The sequence below is a fragment of the Trichoderma asperellum genome, chromosome 7 (genome assembly GCF_020647865.1).
Source record: "Trichoderma asperellum chromosome 7, complete sequence".
NCBI classification, from domain to species: Eukaryota; Fungi; Ascomycota; class Sordariomycetes; order Hypocreales; family Hypocreaceae; genus Trichoderma; species Trichoderma asperellum.
This window is the reverse complement of record NC_089421.1, coordinates 361,667-377,945: the sequence shown is the minus strand read 5'-3', so window position 1 is coordinate 377,945 and position 16,279 is coordinate 361,667. Positions and strand designations below refer to the sequence as shown.

Genomic DNA, 16,279 nt, shown 5'->3' with positions numbered 1-16,279 from the left:
TTCTCTATGAGAATAAAGTGAAACTACTCTAAGATATGAGAGCCATTACGGAACGCACATCACCATACATACCATACATGCATGCGGTATACACGAAATACGCGGATTTTCATCAAAATCGCAGCTTAGTCACCAATACCTAGCTACTTTACTAGCCAAAAATGAGGAGAAACCAAATATTATACTATGCTCATAATCAATATCCTGACTATTGCTTAATCGTAAGCCCGAGCTACATAGAAAACGCCAAGCGGCCGCAATTCAGTATCCACAAGGCCTGGTGGAATATATCAGGTACCTACTCATACAATAAATAAGTGAAAACTCAAATTTGCCAGATCTTGTAGTCTTATCAGTAGCCACGGTTTGAAGCTCTCGTCATTGCCAAATGCTATTATGAGAAACTGAATAACGCCCGCATGAGATGTCCAAATCCACTCCCTTCCGGCCATCCGAGCATACTTACACGTTCAAAAGGAATAATTGCGCAAAAGATGGAAAGACATGTTCAAATACTCCTTGCCCATAAGGTTTCTCACATGCTCATGTTCGGCCGAAAGTCTATCTCTGTTCCTGGCCTCGCTTCTTAACTTTGAGATTCATCCCGAGTTTGCCTGAAGGTACTAGTAAAAACTTTCATTTACTGCTTATACGTTGCGATTTCTTTTAGTTCATGGTATATTCTGTGATACATTAATGCCGCAGATGCAGCACCACAATGTAACCTCGCATTACCCATGGCTACTACCATATCAACCCTCAACCATCCAGATAGGTACTTATAGGAGATGATGTGCCATCATCACATCTCATAAAGAAAACAACCACCATCATCCAAATCTCTCAACAAGATCTGCACTTTTGCATCCCTTCTCCCCAAAACCAAGCTTCATCCCCCCCGGCTCTCCATCTTGTGATCGCCCCGATTCCTACCTTGATCGTCGCAGAAATCAACCCCTCACTCATGCAAGATTATAGTCCGATGCTATGCAACACACCCCCGGTCATGGATGATCACCGGTTCAAACGCAAATCATGCATGAAACCAACATTTTAAGTTTAATTTCTCAGTAATCAGTCAGGTGCGCAATTGTCCAACGTTTTGATGTTTTTTTGTATTCCTTTGTCAGGGCTTTCACGCGCACATTTGACGACGCAGCCATGCATTTTTGATGCCAGGCAAATATTCGTTATGAACAAGCTATCCAAAGCGTGTAGTATGTATTTACAAAATCCCCCATCCCTTCCTCCAACGAATTGCCCCTTTACGCATTCACCCACTTCATGTAATTCACACTAGGCTTCTTAACGAAGCTCTTGTCCTTGTTGCCATTCGCCGCCACGCTGGTCGAATAAGCAGCCTGCAGGCGCTCCGCATCCTGCTTCGTAATCTTCAGTTCAGGCGTCAGGCCAGGGCGCAGAATCTCCGTGACAATCTGCGCCCACTCCCAGGGAGCGCTGGTGTCGCCGGGCAGGGAGTTGAAGTACTCCCAGCCCATGACGCCGCCAATCTGGCCGTACTTCTGGTCGAGCGTGATGATGGTGTTGTTGAGGTCGGCCGTGGGGATCCAGCCGCCGCCATCGGCCGGCGAGGTCAGTTGTCCGGCGACGACAATGTCAGGCGAGTAGCCGGTGTTGACAATGTTGATGTAGTCGTTGGGCGATTCCATGGTGCCAAAGCCGCTGTAGAACTGCGTGTTGTACCAGTCGATGTTGGAGCCCTGGTCCGTCTGGAGGACGTTGTAGTTGAAGCCAGACAGGTTGGCGCTGTTCTCCAGCGCGGTCGCGACGGGGGCCAAGGTGATGAGGAAGTCTGGTCCAAAGTCGGACCTCAGGCGGGAGATGAGGCGGTTGATGCCGTTCCGGCTAAAGGGCTGCTCCACGTCGAGGTCCATGCCGTCGAGCCCAAAGTTGATGATCAAGTCGTGTAGCTGGCCATAGTAGTGCTCAAAGGTGGCACTGTCGGTAGAATCAAGCGTGGAAGTGCTGTAGGATCCGGCGGCGGCACCGCCAACCATTCCCATGATCTTGACGCCGGCCTGCTTCATGATAACAGTCTCGTTCCAGAGGGTGGAGAAGTGAGGGTCATCCGGAGGGAAGTCATTGAGATGGATGACGCCGCCCTGGTTGATGTGGAACGAACACACAATCAGATGCGTCAGCGCAATGCCCTGCTCGTTGATGAGCGGCAGCATCGAGATGGGGTTGTTGCTTTGGTCGTGCGTCGTCTGGAAGTAAATCACCAGACGGGGCAGATCCGTCGGCTCAGACCGAGCAACAGCAACATCCTGGACAGGCACAGCCAGCGACAGCGTCGCCAGCATGGATGCTAGATAGACAAATGCCGACTTCATTTTGAGGAGCAAGAAAGATCGGCACCGGCACGACAGGGTAAGGCTAAGAAGGCAATGGATGGGCAAGATCCCATCGCCAAGAACCACGCCGGTGCGGGAGGAGATTTATATATACATCCATCCTCAACGCTTAAACCACAACAAGTCTTACCGTCTCCCTTCCCCTTCTCTTCCGGGCAATTCAGCCAAATTCGGGCCTTTAGGACCGGACTTGATCATTTGCCAAGGGCCCTCCTCCTCTTAGCCCTCATGGCCTTGACGCTTTTGCTCTCCCCTTCCAAGGCCTCTCTCTCTGCCAAAGAGCAGGCTCACGATCCACTTACACCCAGGCACACTCGCATAAGAGGATTCCAATATTTGGGACAGCTTCTCCCTTGGGAAACAATCAGATTCTTGCAACCTTCCCAAGTAGGCCATGCCAAGACACCATTGCGGAGCCCTCTCACCAGCACCGTTGCCGTCCCATACTCTGGTATGAGCCGCGGGGTCTCTGGCCGGGGCGTCTCCGACGGGAGATGGACAGGCCAAGTCTAACGGCCAAGGTTACATTTATGCACGCTAAGCATATATCAACCTAGGTTCTAGAGTTTATTAGCCGTTGCAGGGAGCGCTACCAGGGGCCCTGATAGCTGCCAAGAGCCACCATTCTCATCGTGTGATTGTGATCATGACTGCCGCGAAAGGGCGACGGCCGAATATTTGTCCCTCCTGCTGTATCTTTGCCCGCAGATATCGCGTCTAAGCACGTAGGCTCAACTCGATAAGACGGCATAGTATTTCCGGAAAATGGCACGAAATAGTCGCCGTATTAGTATATCATTCTAATCAGAGCGGGCGCCTGGACATTCATGAACCCTATCTTGCGGCAATCACAGTCCTCTTGACGCAGAGTACGACGCTCGGTCTCTTGGAGATGCCTACCCATCTGTCTCACACCAATTAAGCAGGGCCCGCTTAAGCGGTTAAGACACTGTTTCTCCGTAATCTTAATACTGCTGCTGTTACTATTATTACTAGTCATAAATCATACTGTTTCTGCCGCTAGCACGATCTTCTAGCTAGAATCTAGGTTCGAGAATCGCACACAAATTTCGCTGTCTGACACACGCTGCATCCAATACCAGCATCTCGTATTGCTACTCCGCTCGACAATTTATGTTTCCCCTCCCTCCGGCAAAACTCAGCTTCAGGCGACATCAGCCTCGGGAACAGTGCCATGTCCCTCACTCTCTTCTTCAGCAAAACCAACGGCCTGTGCTAAGGGCTTTTGGCTGCCTAGGAGTTTGTGCAACATCTCATTATTTTTTTGAAGCGTCTCTGAGATCTTCCTATTGCAGTTCATCATCTCTCGAATTATGAGCAGATGCCCCATCATCAAGCCGAAGCCTTGATTAAGAAACAATGACATCTCAGCGTCTTTGCCGTCTTCCTTACTAGCTTCATTTCCAGTCCCTCTCTGGATACGCTTTCGGCTGTTCTTCTTCTTCTGGATGAGAGCCCTCTGTTTCCTTGCACTTGATGAGTTATAGAGGCATTGAACTCCGATCAAGTCATAAATATCCCCGTCTCTCCAGAATGCGGCCAAGTATTGTGCCGCTGCGGTCTGCATCGCCTGGAGAGCCTGTGAATGTGAAGCCGCGCATAAGTCAGCACTTTGCAGCCGTAAAGAGTATATCGACCTACAATTCTAGAATGCGAATCATCCAATCCATCTTGGGCAACATTTTGTATTGCGTGTAAACGTGCCCGCACCAAAATAATCCCTTCTTCATATGGCTTGAAGCCGGCCTAATTCCATATCAGCCTACTAGACGATTCCTCCTTTCACTTGCCGTGCTCACCCAGGTGCATGTGCGACCAGCATAAGCGCATTCGACACAGGTCTCAGTCTCATTTTCTAGAGCATGTCAGCTAAATGAAGGCCCAGAACAGTGAAAATATGAGTGAAATTGCGAGGCATCATCAATGTTCCATACCAACATCCTTTCGGCAAAGAGCGCGAAGGTCACCATCTTGTAAACGCAGCGCACAACGTACACATGGCAGCAGGCTTAAAAAACGTTAATGCGTTGTCCTCATGTCGAATAATAATATGAGCGACTCAAACATACTTTTGATGAAAGCAGCAGGGTAAATCCCTTTGGACCGCGCCCTTGTCCGATTCCTTGTTAGCTGATGATGGGCCCTGGGTTAATATAGGTGCAAAAGGGTGAGGAATATCGCCAAATTGCGGGAGATTGTTGTAAGTCCATCTTCCGGTGAAAATTGAAGACGGAAAAGCCCCCTGAATGATCTCCTCGACTTTTGGATCCAACGACAAGTTGTAATAGTCGATCGGGAAAGGATTGTCCTGTGATTTGATCTTGTCTAGAACGACTGGGGGAATGTTTGAAGGAATGGATAAAGCCGGTCGTTTCGTATCCTCGCTCTTCGCGGAGTTGCTATCGCTTTCGGTGGATGAACCATCCGTCGCGAGGAGCGGTTTATTTGACGGTTTGTTCTCCATGATTTCCGGGGGCAAGAAGATTAAAGTCGGTCGACGAGGATCCATTGAAGCGGGCGCAAGAAATATAGAATGGGTGAGGAGCAAATATGAGTGCGAGAAATGTTGTTTGGTTGATCAAAGAAACAAAAAATAGTTAAAAGAGAGAGATTTATTTTTAGAAATTTAAATATTAATAATTTGAGCTCATATTGGTATAGCATGGCTGTTACTTCCTTCATCTCTCAGCGACGCGCTCTTCACTTTTCTCTGCTTGCGTTTTCACCATTTGGCAAGAGCTCGATATGACAGCTGGGTATTAAATTGTTCTTGCATACACATCCAAGTAATTAGGCCCGTGAAACTGTCGTGAAATACTTTATACAATTATTAAAAAGGGTTTTAGCCTTTCGACTGAGTTGCATTCTGAAAGTGTTACAAAATACACGCCTGGCTAGTTGAGGCATCGCCATGCCGAATATTGAAATCTCTGAGGCATAAATCTTATATGCCTAAGTATTACACCTACCATATACCCAACTTTGTACGGAATAAAGATACTCTCAGTTGATGAAATTCTGGAGTATAATAGAGTAAGTCGACGTTAGGGGAGTAAACGGCATGTTTACATGGGACATAATCCTCTTTCTTCTCCCTACGTCGGAAATTTATATTGCTTATAAACCAGCACCAGCTTCCTTTATACCCACAATTGCATGAAAGATGCAAGCCAAATGCGAGAATACCTTTTCATAGCCGGCAACTAAAATTATACTACAAGTTAAGGCATAGATATACATGCTGACTGAACAGGGATTCGCACCCCGGTAGTTCTCCTGAACGAGACGCGATTCCTGGCTTCAGCATGTCTAGGCTGTATAAGTTACATGTCCTGCTCAATAAAATTCTGTGTCGAAGTGTGACAGAACTTGGATGGCTTTTGCGAACAGAGAGAAACAAGAGTAAGCTAGATAGTCTCAGACACCATCGTTCAACGAATAAAGATAGGAAAGCATTGGACTTGAACAAAAGCTCATATATCTCTAGAATGCTCAATTAGATATTAGGTAAAATTCGTGTAATAATCCTATTTGTTTATACCACAATTGTTCCGTGAAACGACGCTGGAACAAGTACGGTCAGGATCATGCTAAAGCCTTGTACAATTTACGCCCAACTGCCATCAAATGCAACTCAGCGCTCCGCTCCACGTCGCCAATATGAAATCAGTAGCTGCCCTTAACGCCTTTTCACGTAAAACCACATGCCAATGCTAACTGCTGGCACGAGTACCGTCCCCAAAAGCTTCAAAACCGAGTTTCTGATACGAGGGCCAAGGACTGTTTTCACAAGATGTTCGAACTGAGCGGGAGCGTTACCTCTAGGGTACGGTGTCTTGGGAATGTCTTTCTCAAGGAAGGGACAAATCTCTTCCCAACCAAAACCACCTTCTAGGGTGCAGGTCAAAAGCTGATCCTTTGGAGCCAGTCTCTTTGCCTTTTTGGCGCTACAGAGTTGTTCTTGTTAGCCTCTCACAATTAAAAGAAGAGAATTAGGTGTGCATACTCTGATATACTATCCTTCTTGGCGTCTTCCATGCCCCCGTTTACACCTTTTCCGTGGAACATGACGTCTTCAAACGTATTGTGGAGAGCGACAAACCCCTTGATGAAAGGATCAACATGTTGGGTGACATTCATGGGGAACGATCTGCAAGCCTCGAAAACGCCCTTGATAGTATTATTCAACGAACGCTCCCAAGCGTCGACATCGCGTTCGACGAGTATAAATTTCGCGTTGGGGTAAAACTCGACAAACTCTTCGATGAAAAATTGGGGGATTTCAACGATGGCCTTGTTGTAGAGTTAGCTTATAATCCCTCTTGCATGTATGAAAAAGAGAGACAGAAGGACGGAGAGATGTCTTACATCATAGTTGCAGAGCCATTTGTCAAATTCGGCTTTGCCATATGGTTTATCTTTGCCTGAGTATTTGCAACGTATAGCCTCTTCGAAGAGCTCGAGATGAGTGGTGCCATTCATGGCCACCTCGTACATATGGTAAGGCTTGTATCCTAATGTTGCGAGAGCTTGGTAGAGAGAGAAAGTTCCAACACTGATGAAGACGCATTATTGTGTTAGATAAGATGGAGGTAAAGCTTCGAGGTAAGGAGAGCCTACCGACTGCGACTGAGCACAATCACTTTCTTCTCCTTCACCTTCTCCGGTGTAGGAAGTCTATCGACAAGGCGAGACATGCTGAATCTGATGTATGAAGAATTTCGGCAGAGGATAGTTTTGTTGGTCGCTGTTTGCTAGGTGTGAGAGTTAAAGGCAAGAATGCCAAACAATCTCGGAGTTGGCATCTCGCTAGGTTCTATATATATATATATATGCATATATAGGCAGCCATCTTTAAGAGCTCCGCTAACAGCTACGATCAGCGTCTAAGTAGTGTCAAAGTCTGTTATAAAGCAACAATGACTTGATTTCAGATCATTACTCTGGGCTGAGCTTGTTAATTAGGGGGCTAAATACGTGGGCTGATTGGCTGAACTTGAAGGGGCTAAGCTGCAGGATGAAAGACGGTGCTGACGAACTCTCACGATCTGTTAGTGTATGTAATTTGGCCGTACGATCTCACAACCCGAGGGGGGAAATAAAAGGTGCAAAAAAGAGTTTTGAGAATCCTGAACTTGGCTGAATTAGCCATGTTTAGTTGCAACGACAGCCTTAAAAAGCGAGCAAAGCCGGGCTGCCAGCTCTTGGATTCATTAACAGCAGGCGATGAAGCAGCAGTGCTGGGGCGTTTCTCTGGTGTAAGCTCTAGCAGTTGGCCACTATGCTAGTCAAACCGATAGCCCGGTCGTATGGGGTTGAAAATAGAAAGAACCTTGCCTAAGGGGGCTTACACACTGCATGGCGGTCGAAGATTCCTCCGTAGATGAGGAAACAATACCATTGAGATCCTGCTGTGGTTGGCTGACGATACGCGTACCATCTTTGGCGGTAAAGCTTATTGGCCTGTCGCTTTCTGAGAATGCTCGTAAAAATTTAGGCTTGCATGCGAATGGTTTTGACGGTTTGAACGGAGTAGGGCATATCGAGGCAGTTGTTCAGCCACAGCGCGCTGAGCCTCAGGAAAACAATGGGATATGGCTCGCATAATTCACATAACTGAATGAAGGCATGACAAATATTGAAGTTTTCCCATTGCTATTGACAAATAAAGTGACATACTAGTCTAATATAAGATTGAACGCAAAATAGTGCTTGGCATGACTATTGTTTGGCACTAGGTTGAATCTCACTGCGCGAGCGACGACGCGATGGCTTGCTGAGTGGCTCAGGCGCTAACCCCAATGCCAACCTATTCTACGAAGCAGCCTCTTAGTAATGCTCGTGTGGCTGATGCCATAGTCAGCGGTCGGAGCGGCGAATGAATTTGCCGGACGCACGTGAGCATAACGCTGGCATCTCGCCTCGCCTCTCCAATCTGCAATCTGCAGTCTCCCACTCGGGAATAGCCTGTGCCAGCTGAGGGCGGCCACTTTATCTCTGTTGCCATGCGGGTGGTGTGAACGAACCCTGGTGACGGGCAGCATCAAATCTGCATCTCTATCCCGCCAACCAACGGCGTGAGGCATAATATTACAATCATCCAATCCATGTTTGGCAACATCCATTTGAGATGGATGTATACTGCAAAACGGCCGACAGTCAACTTTGGGGGTTTCAGTCCGAGATATCATCTGGGGGTCGCTGCGTGGGAGGCATCTTCTGTTTCTGCAATGGGCCTGCCATCTCAACACCCCATGTTGCCTATATCACAAGCCAGAAGCTCATGTAGCCGCCGACGACCCGGGCAATCTGCCATTTAGGCAGTCCAATCGCTCTTCTTCCCCACGCCTGGTTAAGAGATTGCAGCCGCGCTATGAAGAATGGACAGGGCCTCTCCTCAAGCTTCCGTCTGTGGCGCTCCCGTTCCGTCGAGCGATTTCGGGGGGAGGGGAAGCAGAAAACTTGGGGGAGACATTTTCCCAGTCCATCTACCCGCGCATAAACTCTGGAGTATCGCATCGCATCGAATCGCATCGCACCGTATCGTAGCGTATCTCTTAATCCTCGCGGGAAGGCAAAGCTCGAAAAAGGGCGCCCCCACCAGCAGCCAGAAGCTCGGGGCAGTCCTCTTTCTCTACTCCTACTAGCCTATGTAGAACCTCTTTTTCTTTTCTTCTTCTTTTTCTTGCTACAGTATTTCTTTTTCGTTTCTCTGTTTCTTGTGCGTGGGCGTGCGAGAGAATCGAGAACCTTTCGGATGAGAATTCGTCAAGAAGCCGGGGAGAGCAGCCAATGAGGGCTCGACGATAAGAGGCCCTTGCAAGTGGCGGCTAGTGCGAGGCGTGCTGGGGATTCTCTGCGCCCTTGTGCTCCGTAGTTCGGGCTAGCTTGGTACGGTGCAAATGATTTTCTGTCGAGATATTATTAGCATGACAAGTGCTATGGAGAGCGCGTTAGGACGAGCGGATAATCTGAGCGAATTGGGTCAATATCGTGAAGGATTTGACTTGCATGTGCCACACGTTCTGCAAGGCTACGGAATGCAATATCCCTATCTTTCGTTTTTTTTTTCTTCACTGATGATCTGTCTTTTCCACTAAAACACTAAAACAGATGCTAAACTACAGTCTAGCGGTTATAGAGAGGTATTAATTTCCCTTTGCCGCAAGCAGAGTCGCATTGCTGGCAAGGGAGCATGTCTTTATGTCTATATCCGCGGCAGTACTCGGGCTTTTTTTTTTTTTTTTTGGTTTGTTTGGCTGCCCAAACGGCTCAACGCACAGCCGAAAGCGATTGGGAAGGGAGCCGAAACAGAGAGAGAGCAGCCGAGCTGAAAGCGTCATTTTTTTCTAGCAATGTCAAATTCTTTCCCTTATTCCCATGTCTTAGTTCCGCTAGTACTTGTGCATCTTGTCTCTTGTCTGTCTTGTGGCTTGTCTCGTCTCTAACTTATCCCGAGTCGCAGCGAGTTCGGCATCGCCACAGCTCCACCGTTCACACACTGTGCTCACATGTCGGACTGCCGCTTGTGGACGGCCTCGCCGCCAGCGCAGGTACCGCAAACAGGCACTGTTTTCACGCGGCCACAGGCGGCTGTAGCAAGTACCGCGATGGACCGCCGAGGTGGATGCGATGGGCGAGTGACCCGTGCGCGATTCCGGAAGACTCACGGCATACGGAGTACTTACAGTATCTCTGCATGTACTCGTCTGCCATCATCCACAAACTTACGGAGCATCAAGTCCAGTAGTAGGTAGTTTGTACGTACAAACAATCAATGACCTTGCCCGCTTCTCCTTTTTTTTTTTTTTTTATCTGTTGTTCTCGTTCCTGGGTTGATGCTTTGATGACACATGACACGTACCTGCGCAGCTATGCTCGGCGTAAGCCGATTCGATGGAAGCGACCAAAAAATAACGTAAAAATAAACCCAAAAATACGTGTCGATGGTCGTTCTGGGCGCATGGCACCGCCTAGAACAGGCACTGCCGGCAGCCCAGCTGGCGATGCGATGGCCTTTGTTCATGCGGTGGACGGGACGGTGTAAGTAAGGGGAAGCACGGAGCTAATACGGTGAGGGATGCACGAGTGCCTGAAGCTAGCGACGCGGATACTCCGTAAAAGAAGCAATTGCAGTACCATGTATTGCTCGTGAATACTACTGCTATTGCTCACAGTATACTCCATATTTAGAAGCAGCCAGTGTAATGCTAAGGTTTTACGGAGAACAGCGTTTCGTACCGACTCTACGGGACCAACAGGCGTCACCCTGGAGCACTTTGACTCAGCTCGTGCTTGCGCACAGCCTCAACTCTCCGGGCCTTGGCTGAGGCTTTGCCTCGGAGAGAATTTTATACTTTGTGCCACGGCATCGATTCGGGTGGCGCATGTGCCTGTTCTCCAAAGGCGCAAAGTATGTGAGGAAGTCAGATTAGGTAGATTACACGTGCAGATTGCTGCATTACACATGTACCGCCAGCACATGCATAGCTGGAAAGGAGGCCCAGCCAGCCAGACAGACTTAGAGTAGTACCTATTAGGTGCAGACCACAGAAAAAGGCTGAGGCGGTGATGCACTGCAGCACTGTGCAACAAACTGCATGCAACCTACTTCCAACCTCAACGCACACCAATTGCAATCGTTGGATTTCCCCCAAAACAAGGGACTCGAAAAAGAGACAAAACAGTCATATCATCTGTCATCGGATGGTAATCGGAGCTGGGCCACTGGCTCGCGGGCTACGTCCCCTCCCCCAGGATAAGTGCTTGGAGCCTCAAGGGACGATGGGAACAAAAATCTTGGTGAGGCGTTTATGTAAATTTTTAGGGCCCATGGCAATCAGTATCGAATGACACGAATCAATGAGCAAAGGACTCTGGCGCCGCGGCCACTCACCACTCAGAGTCCAGAATCGGGGAGTGGGACTAGCGGTCCAAGCAGCCACCACCAGTTGCCTCTGCGCCGCCCCTTATCAGGTACTTGTGGATGGAGTACAGCAGGATGGCGGAGAGGGCGAGTGTGACCAAGTACCGAGTACCGGAGGGGGAGGTATCTACGTACCGTGTTGTTGGCAGAGGGCTGAATAATTTGAAAATACAAACAAGTAATAGAGCGCAGCACAGAATAGGTAGAAGCAGAAATAGACATCATGCACAGTTGACAAAAGAAAGAAAAATATTAAGAAATAAATAAATAAATAAATAAATAATCGCAAAGATTCATTCTGCGTCTTCTTCCAATGCTAATCTTTCCAAGTTCTTCAGTCTTCTACAGATGCTTCTTCGACGCCTTCCGTCATACATACCTAGTACCTGTTACTGTACTTGTCACACATACAACGCCCATCGCACTACCCATTACAAGCAGCACCACAGATAGCGGGGGACCCTCTTGGTGGCGATACCCATCCCCTAGTACTCCATACTTGTGCGACCCTACGGGGCCAGCCCCTCCATCTGGGGGTGAAGGTACCTGCGCGCCAGGTCCCCGTGGTTGGGGCGGTACGTATCGTCTCACAGTCTGGTCTTTTCCAGTTCTCGCTTGCTTTCGAGACTTTAGTACTTAAAACCCTCGCCGCCCGAATCTTCTTCATCGAAAACAGAAACCTTCTTTTTGGAAAACAATCATTGCATTCCAACTGGTTGCACATTTAATTCTTTTGCCCTTTAAATACCCGGCCTGCTCACTCGAGCTTACACTTAACTTCTTCACCCTTCGTCGTCTCGCTCTCCGCAGCCTCGCAGAGGAATTTCTCGATTTCCTTCTACTTCATTTTACCAACAAACACCACACAAACCGCTATCATGGTAAGCTAGCCCACTGCTGCTGTTTTCTCTATTATCCAAGGGATCTGGGACTAATTGTGTTCTGCGCGTTACAGGCTGCCAATCAGACTTCATCGTCTCCCTCAGAGACTGTACGACTACCGCTTCTCCCCATTGAGCCGACCGCGCGAATGCAATAACAATAGAGTGCTGACTCCTGCTTTCTCTTTACAGCTCAAATATCTCCAGCTCGACCAGAAGAACAAGATCATGGCCGAGTACGTCTGGATCGATGCCGGCGGCGAGACTCGATCAAAATCAAGGGTAGGTTCCCTCCCAGCGCGTTTTCCTTATCTCGACCCTGGTCCCTGCTTCTTGGCCATGCAAGGCAACCTTGCCGGCAAAGCCCCGACTTGTCCCGCTGGCCCCGCCACCGCATATCGCTGGGACTCGCGCCTTTGGCTGTGCGCGTGTCAATCATGACGCCACAGCTGGCGCTCTTGGTGTGTGGCTCGGAGGCAAGCGGGATTTTGATGGGGCTTGGGGCTTGGTGCAATGTGTGGGACAAAAAAAACGCTGCTCGTCGGCTGCTGTGGTTTTGCAGTGCCTGACGGTCAGTGTAATTTGTCCACCACATAGTGCTTGGTCACCTTCCCAAGTCTTGTTATCCCAGCTCAGCTTAGCCTTGCTTTGCCTTGGCCATATCCCGAAATAGCCCCTCGTTCTCCCTCTGGCCTGCGCCTATCCACTCTGGACATGGACAGACCCGCCTGTCTGGGGCTGAGATCATTGATGACTATGCCTCGGCCAGTGTCGGGTTTGCTGTCGATCGCCCAAAGGGACCAGAGCGGTGACGTGAACGGGTCGCGTGTGACGTTGACGTTATCGTCGACGATAACCTGTATTTCGAACATGCTTGCTGACTTCATCATGATAGACTCTTGATGCCAAGGACGAGGCCTACACCCCCGAAAACCTCCCCATCTGGAACTTTGACGGCTCCTCAACCGGCCAGGCTGCTGGCCACGATTCCGACGTCTACCTGCGTCCTTGCGCCGTCTACCCTGATCCCTTCCGTGGTTCACCCAACATCATCGTCCTCTCCGAGTGCTGGAACGCCGACGGCACTCCCAACAAGTACAACTACCGCCATGAGTGCGCCAAGGTCATGGAGGCCAACGCCGAGCGCGAGCCCTGGTTCGGTCTCGAGCAGGAGTACACTTTCCTCGGCCAGGATGACCGGCCCTATGGCTGGCCCGTTGGCGGCTACCCTGCTCCGTACGTCATACATGTCTTGAACAAAAAAAGCATTCGAATTTTGAGCTAACATTTTCCTACAGTCAGGGTCCCTACTACTGCGGTGTAGGTGCTGGCAAGGTTGTCCTGCGCCACGTCGTCGACGCCCACTACAAGGCCTGTCTCTGTAAGTTGACACACTTGATAACTGCATATTTCTTGATCAAAGGCTAATCAGAATTTCAGATGCTGGCATCAACATCTCCGGTACCAACGCCGAGGTTCTGCCCGGTCAGTGGGAGTTCCAGGTCGGCCCTTGCGTCGGCATCAACATGGGTGACGAGCTCTGGATGGCCCGTTTCTTCCTTGCCCGCATCGCCGAGGAGTTCGGCATCAAGGTCACCCTGCACCCCAAGCCCATCCAGGGCCCATGGAACGGCTCCGGTCTGCACTCCAACTTCTCCACCAAGGACATGCGTGCCGAGGGTGGCATGAAGTACATCGAGGAGGCCATCAAGGCCCTCGAGCCTCACCACACCGAGTGTATCAAGGAGTACGGTGAGGACAACGAGCTTCGTCTGACCGGCGAGTACGAGACCGGCTCCATCGAGAAGTTCAGCTGGGGTGTCGCTAACCGCGGCACATCCATCCGTGTCCCTCGTGAGACTGCCGCCCGTGGCTGCGGTTACTTTGAGGATCGCCGCCCCGCCTCCAACGCTGACCCGTACCGTATCACCAAGGTCCTGATGACCTCCATCTTCGGCAAGATCTAAAGGGGACGGCTGAGGGTGAGCTGATGGGACTAATCAAGGTGAAGGGTTAGCGAGCTGGTGGAAGTGGATTTGAAAATTTTACGTGGGCGATAGTTGTAACATTATGGATAAGCTGCACACACTTTAATATGATATCGAGGGAAGCTATGGACTGACCAGAATAATTTTCTGGTTTAACGGCGTAACGGGATAATGATGGGAAATTTTTCGTTTAGACATTGACGGCTGCGCACAAAGAAGTGCTGCGGCTTAGAATTATTTTGCAAATATATTAGCGACTACTTCTGCAATCTCTCTCTCTGACTCTCTCTCTGACTGACTGACTGACTCTCTGACTGACTCTGACTCTGACTCTCTGACTCGGACTCTGACTTTATCTCTTCTCATTTCCATGTTCACTACCCTCTACTTATACAATTTAAGCAATCGCTTCATTTTGCAAGTATGTTTTATATACGATGCACAGATGAAGTATCCAACCTGGCCCTGGTCATTCTGGCCAACACCTGGCATACAATAAGATGCACACAGATACTTACTTACTCTCGGCACTCATGTCTTTGGCGGAGAAGTCTAAGAGTGTGGATCAGACCCGTTTCAAGGGTCCAAGCCACCCTGGATTGGCTTCAGGTACAAGGTTGGGTGGGATTTACTGTAGGAGAGAGAAAGTTTGCCTACCTATATTTTAAGTATGATGAGATGATTCGTTTAGTTTAATCTTTTGGGCCTTTGAGATAAGGTAGTATCCGTGCGATGAATCGAACTTTATCTGGTGCATCAAATATGGCTATTTCTGGAAATTATCTGATCGCAGCCATTTTTGAGTGCCGTCCGACAAAGGGAGCCTATGATGTGCTGTATCAACTGGTCACCAAATAAATCAATGGAGTGGATACGTACATGGAGCTGTGTTTATAAATGCATGTGTGAATGAATCAATATCCTTGTGGAAAGAAAAACACGGATGAGCTGAACATGTTTGTGTATCATACGACACTTCGTGAAGCTAATTCGTTTCATCGCATTCTCCCACTTACATAGTCACCATGTATACTGGTTTTTTGGTTTGATACAAGCCTTCGTATGCTCAACGCTTCTGACCCATATACTCTTATATGTATATGGAGCCAAAGCTTAGAGACAGCCGCAATATGAGGTACAGAAAACTCTCAGGCCGCTGGCTTGAGGCTTCTTCAACAAACACCACTCGAGGCAAACCCACACAAAACAAAATCATCAGCGACAAAGTATAGCAGTTTATGTTCCGAATGAAAGTCAATTTGTTTCAGTTACTATGGCGAACGGTTCATAGGCTTTTTATTAAATTGTTTACGGTCTTATTGCTGTTGTTCACCCCGTGTCTGAATGCTTATCAAATGGCAGCTGGTAAAGTGAATAGCAAACGGAACGTACGCAAGCACACACTGTCAAGTTTCCCACCTTGAATAATCTGCTCTGGAATAACATCCTTTCTGCGTCCATCATCTTGAACATCCTTAGCTCTTTGCTAGACAAGAGATACATCACGACTTGGTTCTCGTCTCGTCTTCATTTCATCTTCTGCCTCGTCTACTGTTAGCCTCAGCTAATCTCGGCTACCTGACAATGAAGCAACACTTACCACACCTGAACAAAATATTTCTTTGTTCTTTCAGCAATCGACATAGACTTGTACACTATATTACTGTATTCTATCAACAATCAACACACCCCTGTGCAGAACAATTGCTTTGTTCTCTCAACAATCAACATGTGCCAAGAGTACCTCACCACCGCCATCTGCGCACCAAATGTGGCGCCTTCGTGTTCTTTTGTCTGCGGAAATCTTCATCTTGTGGCCAAAAAGTGCATTGTCTGTGACAAAGTAGCCAGAAAATGTAAACTGATATACGCTTTATATCCTTCAGCACGACGCCTGTTATAGTCTTTCTTTACATCCAGCTCGATTATAATAATGAAATACCACCACGATGGCCAACACGGTTGCCAGAAGCATTACCAAACTCCTGACTGATGGAAAAGGAGAAGAATGGTAGCAACAAGATGGAATCTGAAGACGAATATAATGTATTTGTTGCGTGTTCGCTTATTGTTTGTATTCCACTGGCT

General features: G+C 48.6%; 4 protein-coding genes across 4 annotated transcripts; 1 reads left to right on the top strand and 3 right to left on the bottom strand.

The window, feature by feature from the left end:
- Window positions 1-47: 47 nt before the first annotated feature.
- TrAFT101_010889 (uncharacterized protein) lies at window positions 48-2,716 on the bottom strand. The gene is made up of 2 exons (XM_024901021.2): window positions 303-2,716; window positions 48-232 (listed from the first exon to the last, which is right to left on the bottom strand). Exon 1 carries the CDS (start codon window positions 2,352-2,354, stop codon window positions 1,266-1,268), a length of 1,089 nt encoding a protein of 362 aa, XP_024756832.1. The 5' UTR covers window positions 2,355-2,716; the 3' UTR covers window positions 48-232; window positions 303-1,265.
- A 632-nt stretch (window positions 2,717-3,348) lies between these two features.
- Window positions 3,349-4,997, bottom strand: TrAFT101_010888 (uncharacterized protein). The gene is made up of 5 exons (XM_066129089.1): window positions 4,466-4,997; window positions 4,331-4,404; window positions 4,196-4,251; window positions 4,038-4,142; window positions 3,349-3,975 (listed from the first exon to the last, which is right to left on the bottom strand). Exons 1-5 carry the CDS (start codon window positions 4,903-4,905, stop codon window positions 3,541-3,543), a joined length of 1,110 nt encoding a protein of 369 aa, XP_065985219.1. The 5' UTR covers window positions 4,906-4,997; the 3' UTR covers window positions 3,349-3,540.
- A 1,078-nt stretch (window positions 4,998-6,075) lies between these two features.
- On the bottom strand, window positions 6,076-7,093 carry TrAFT101_010887 (uncharacterized protein; the record flags this gene model as incomplete). The annotated part of the gene is made up of 4 exons (XM_024906991.1): window positions 6,076-6,343; window positions 6,403-6,689; window positions 6,765-6,951; window positions 7,017-7,093. The coding sequence occupies 4 exons, from the start codon at window positions 7,091-7,093 to the stop codon at window positions 6,076-6,078; spliced, it is 819 nt and encodes a 272-aa protein (XP_024756830.1).
- A 4,903-nt stretch (window positions 7,094-11,996) lies between these two features.
- GLN1 (glutamate--ammonia ligase) lies at window positions 11,997-14,458 on the top strand. Its single transcript, XM_024908747.2, has 6 exons — window positions 11,997-12,203; window positions 12,278-12,313; window positions 12,396-12,485; window positions 13,099-13,439; window positions 13,502-13,584; window positions 13,644-14,458. Exons 1-6 carry the CDS (start codon window positions 12,201-12,203, stop codon window positions 14,168-14,170), a joined length of 1,080 nt encoding a protein of 359 aa, XP_024756828.1. The 5' UTR covers window positions 11,997-12,200; the 3' UTR covers window positions 14,171-14,458.
- Window positions 14,459-16,279: the final 1,821 nt, after the last annotated feature.

What these genes read in the sequence shown, in the direction of transcription:
- TrAFT101_010889 (XM_024901021.2), bottom strand. Translation starts at nt 2,354, where the DNA reads ATGAAGTCGGCATTTGTCTATCTAGCATCCATGCTGGCGACGCTGTCG.
- TrAFT101_010888 (XM_066129089.1), bottom strand. Translation starts at nt 4,905, where the DNA reads ATGGATCCTCGTCGACCGACTTTAATCTTCTTGCCCCCGGAAATCATG. An exon ending in CCCTGCTGCTTTCATCAAAA is followed by an intron (nt 4,405 to 4,465) that starts GTATGTTTGAGT and finishes ACGTTTTTTAAG; the next exon opens with CCTGCTGCCATGTGTACGTT. An exon ending in TCTTTGCCGAAAGGATGTTG is followed by an intron (nt 4,252 to 4,330) that starts GTATGGAACATT and finishes GACATGCTCTAG; the next exon opens with AAAATGAGACTGAGACCTGT.
- GLN1 (XM_024908747.2), top strand. An exon ending in AGACTCGATCAAAATCAAGG is followed by an intron (nt 12,486 to 13,098) that starts GTAGGTTCCCTC and finishes TCATCATGATAG; the next exon opens with ACTCTTGATGCCAAGGACGA. An exon ending in CCACTACAAGGCCTGTCTCT is followed by an intron (nt 13,585 to 13,643) that starts GTAAGTTGACAC and finishes TCAGAATTTCAG; the next exon opens with ATGCTGGCATCAACATCTCC.